This window comes from Grus americana, chromosome 1, assembly GCF_028858705.1.
Source record: "Grus americana isolate bGruAme1 chromosome 1, bGruAme1.mat, whole genome shotgun sequence".
In the NCBI taxonomy this organism is placed as follows: Eukaryota; Metazoa; Chordata; class Aves; order Gruiformes; family Gruidae; genus Grus; species Grus americana.
Window position 1 is genome coordinate 29,589,425 of NC_072852.1, and position 5,000 is coordinate 29,594,424.

General features: G+C 40.7%; 1 protein-coding gene across 6 annotated transcripts in view; it reads right to left on the reverse strand.

Moving 5' to 3' along the window:
• The window catches only part of FOXP2 (forkhead box P2), a 439,753-nt gene that overhangs the window by 41,715 nt on the left and 393,038 nt on the right, over positions 1 to 5,000 (reverse strand). For all 6 annotated transcript variants that reach the window (XM_054845661.1, XM_054845644.1, XM_054845653.1 and 3 more), the window contains one exon: positions 2,438 to 2,525. In XM_054845661.1, the coding sequence (XP_054701636.1) occupies positions 2,438 to 2,525 (88 nt within the window). The remainder of the gene's footprint in view (positions 1 to 2,437; positions 2,526 to 5,000) is intronic.

The following is a 5,000-nucleotide window of genomic DNA, read 5'->3' on the forward strand; positions in this document are numbered from 1 at the left end:
AGATCAGAAGCATTTTAGAAATGACTGATACAGCTATTTTACTGCAGTGATACATCTTATCATTGAGCTTGTCTCGGTGTAATGATTCCTGCATATAAAAGTCTGTGTCAGTAGAAACTTATCTGAGAGGAAATGCAACTTTGGGCATGGAAAGAAAGAAAGAAAAAAAAAAAAACCAAAAAACTTTTATAGCCTTTCATATGTTAAAAGGTCAGAGAAAACAAATAACACTTCATCTTTTTGTCAATAAGAGAATTGAGGTCACAGTTGCCTCGACAGTAACAAGTTACTAAGACCATAAATTAGAAGGCCCATAGTGTCTCTTTAAAGTCCTGTGGACACTGTTAGCAATGGACTAGTGCCAACAGCTGTGAAGGGGTGAAGGGTCCTCAAAGCACAGTGCCTGCCAGGATTGTCTACACACTTCATCCTTTCCCACTGAGGTCCAGTTAGTGCCCCCTGCAATCTGCCATCATCAATCTAATTCAATAGAGTGACAGAGCCCAGGCAGTGTGAAACGCTGAACTCTGCCACCGAGTCGGCATCGACACTGCACTGGGTCTCATTACAACTGATGGACCTTACTTCACTAGCAGTCAGACAAAGCAAAAAATGGCATAATTGGTCACACTGCAAGCTAAATCTTCACTTGGACTGTTACATTACAGCCTAGCCTTTGTAAATGGTAAACAGTTCTTAAGAAGCCCTTAGACTGCCTTTAGAAAACATCACCTTACTGAAACCTATATTTTTTCCTGATACCTCTTCTGATGGTATGCTATGTAAATATTCGTAGTTTCAGACTCAAACAAATTACCAAATTTAAAAAAAAAAAAAAGAAGAGGAAGTGTTTGAAATACGTAACTTGTTGATAAAAATATCAGAACTTAAAAGAGGAAAATGTCTCTTACAACATGAAAAAAAAAATTTTTTTTAAAGCTAGGCTGCAAGAAGAAATGCTCGAAATTTTATTCTAGTGGTATGGCTTTGGATAGCCACAACACAGTTACAACACTAATTGCAACAAGAATCACCTGGTGTTTAATGCTGCCATTTTCCAGAGAGTTCTGTAATACTTTCTTGCATGAACGCAGCTCAAGAGTTACATCTGTAGACTGAGATTGGACTAAGGAAATTTCTAAGTAATTTTAAGAAGAGGCAACTACCCATATTACTGCAGATATTTTGGGTATGCTGGATATAATTTGGTCAGTGCATCTTTCATTAAAGAACATTTGAGGCAGGGGATGAGAAAAAGGTTTCTTCTTAGGCTTCATATTATGTGTGTGACACTTTAGAGACATGCTATTTGCCATGACGTAAATTCCTAACCAACAAATTAAGCTAACACTGTCCTGTAAATCTTATAAAAGAAACTGCAGCTTTGCCTGGGTTTATAAAGCTTTCATTTTAAGCTCATGACAATAAATGACATTACTGTACACTCCTCTCATTGCTTTGGGTTTCCAGTATTAAAATACAAAAGACCCAAACAGTTTGCCTGGGCTGAAAGAACTACAAGTATTCTTACATGCGTGAGAACAGTGAGACAATATGCCAAAAGGCGAGAAAGCTGAAAGGCATTTATCCTTTTTTTCTCCACGTATGGCAGCAAATGGGGGGGGGGAAATCTCAGTCCCTTGCTGCCTCCCTTGGGCTCCTCTGCACCTTCCCAAGAGGGGACGGGACTCCTGAGAAATGCCCTCCTAGGACTCCCGTACAGGCAGGAGGGGACCGCATGGTGTTTAAAGCATCCTGCAGGGTCATCCTGGGCTGCCAAGGTCTGCGCCCAGCCTCGGCAGCCTGGTAAGCGTGGTCTCAATGCTGGGAGACCCCAGGGGTACTCGGCACTTCTTCCGTAAGCTGGAGGGAGTGTTCGCATACATGCAGTGACCTCTAACGGTTAGAGCCTGAACGGGGCACCCGAGTGCTGCGGTCCCAGCCAAGGGACTCCCCGGGGACCTCCCTGACTGGGTCGGACATTACGCCTTCTGCTCGCAGGAAAATGCCCACCATCAGGCTGGGAGTCATTCTGGGTGGACATACGCTCAGCTACTCCTTTGTCCTGCAGAACGGCATAGACAAGCGTCGGGTCAGAAGGGGAAGACGGAAGAGGGGTCCTGACCCAGCATTTCAAGAACTGAAGACGGCTTGGATCCAGCCTCTGCTCCAGGGACTGCATGTTTCATTCGTGATGAATGGCATTAGGGTCTTAGTTCAAGCAAAATACTGTAGACAATGCTGATGTTAGATAATTACTGCATAATTTATAATGTGAAAAATCTTTAAGTAAAAAAAACCCCACTTGTTCATGAATATCAACAAATTTCATGCAAGAAACATATGGCTTTACGCTAGAGTCACTAAGGCAAGTGTTTTCAATTTAGTTTAGGTTAATAGTAAATAGGTAATAGGATAATACATCCATGTAACAAACCTGTATTTCTAACTGCTGAACCACTTGCATTTGCACCCGACACTGAGCAGTGCTTCTGTCATCCAATGCATGTTCATTGTTAAGGTGCCTGGAGAAGAAGGAGAACACTAGTGAGACAGTGTTAAGATGAGGAAAATTTCTTTATGAGCCCATTTTTCTCTCCTGTGCATATGGCTTCCCTTAGTTTCAATGGGAGTTATGCAAAAAGACCTAGTCAGAGTAGGCCTTAGATACAACAACTCAAAACACCCAAAACATTATTTCATTTAGTTCTACAAACTTTCTCAGTGTTGACTGCCAGATACCCAGTTGCTATCTCCCAGGTCACGTATGCCATCTAAAGGCCAGTGTAACTGGTTAGCAATATTTGGTAGCGTGAACCAATTTCCAAATTTCCAAATTTCCAATTTACAAATGATTCTTCAAAAGATAGAATTGCTTTTAGGCTGCTCAAACGATTGTGAATTGATGTAGACTTTGTTAAGCTTTCTCTGTCTGCTCTTCTTTAATCGTTAAGCAAAACCAACAACAGAACATCCATTCCCCCTTCCCTAGAACAGAGCTGTAGGGGAACATCACTGATTTTCACTGCATTTTCCAGAAGCAGCCTCTAAAGATGATGGCAGTGATCGGGCTCCCCAGTCTGAGGAAGAGCGTGCAAGATAAAGGCAGGGGAAGGAACAGCTACACACCTTACACACGCAGCAAGCCTCCTGGGAGGGACTGAGGCTACGCGTGCCAGTTTAGCAAAACAAAACCACGCTACGCAACAGGGAAAGAGGACCTCGGCGAGTGGCTGGCCGCAACTAAAGCACAGCCCAGACCCGAGTGGCTGTCCCCCATGCGTTTCAATTGAGTACAACTTTACAAAGCTTATTTAATACTGTTTTTTGAAGGACAGTTTATTCTCTCTCTTTTCCAAGATCAAAGAAGTCCCTTTTTGAGCTTTAACAGTGGGTTTGCTGCTCCACTGAGAAGAAAACGTAAGGATCAGGCTAAAGATGAAATGGGAGCAAAGGAGTTTTGCCTTTGAATGTGGATTTACTGGCTATTTCCACTGTAGGCACGAGGGTAAGCTTTGCAGGGACTATGGTCTCACGGCTAGACAAACTAAGTTATCTATACCTTGCAGGAAACAGATCTTCTCCTTTTGCTTTTTTAGCAGAATTAATCAGAGAACTATGTAGTTATTTGATTGGTAATCTATGGGAAAAACGTGTTCATTGGAAAGAGCAGAAAAATAGAAGGGACCGAATCTCACTTTTACTAAAATTTGTCCCTTTTTATATAAATCATGACTTCACAGTTTTAGGACCCAGCAATAGGGTTTGCAGGTGAGCAAAATACAACAGGTTCTGCTATCCTTGCAAGAGGCATGGCTGGGGAAGAGAGGTAAGTAATAATGAAAGACTTTGTTCATTCTTTTAATACAAAATTGTTTAAGAGTATACACGTAACTTGCTTGGCAGTTTATGCTAAGTTCAAGCATCACCAAGGACACCACATTTTCTTTAGCTGAGTCATAAAACCTAATTTATTAATTTATTAATTTATTTATTTATTTTTCAAAGGAACTGACTTCATTCTCCCTGTTGATGTAAAAAGGCACAATCGGTCTAAAAACTAGGTTATTGCTCAGAATGTACCATTCACTCCTTTTCTGAAACTTTGATTCAAAAGAATCTTTCTCTTTCAATTACACAGGCATGATAGTGTGTGATCTGTTAATGTAATGGTTTAATGTTTTCAGTTAATTGGGTGAAAAATTGCCAGAGGAAGGACTAGAGACAGATTTTACCTCTGCATTATCATCACCACTATCACCAGTACACACCACCGTGTTTCTGCGTGCATGTGTGTTCACCTATGTATGCACGTGGGGATACATGTGTAACACATGACAGCAAGCAATGGTCTATGTATAAAAGATCTCCTGGCCTGAGTTTGAGTCTACTCATGATTATTTATTAGTTATTACAACACCATATGTTTGCATAACGCCTTACAAAATAGATACAGACACAGTCCTTGCCCTGAGGAACTTTAAATGTAACAACAGTATGCAGTGTGGGAGAAGAAAGTCCAGTATCATGTAATTTCAATATGATTACACGGTAACATGGGAGACTGTTGCATGTTTCTTGAGAGTTAACACAGTAATCTTCAGAAACTCATGAGATGCACACATCCCTTATGCCATACTTTCACGTCATATGGTTACTTGTGCTGTGCATTTTGGAGAAAAGCTATTTTATGGAAACATTAAGAGTGTAAAACTTGTTTTAAGAATTATTTTTTTCTGATCTTTTTTGCCTGTGAAGTAGGCTTGCTTTATTTATCATGCATGTACAGGCAATGTAGTGAAAGAAAAACTAGGTCTAATGCATTTTTAAAAGCTTCTAAAATAACTTTTCTGTGTATAAAGTTGCTGCAGTTTTAGGGTCCAATATGCTGCAAGCTGCCAAGACAGACATACATTCTTTCCTCCAGAAGGCTGGGAATCATTCCAAAGGGGTTGTTTTTCTTTTGTTTCTTGTCATGCCTTTTAAGTTATGTACAAGTC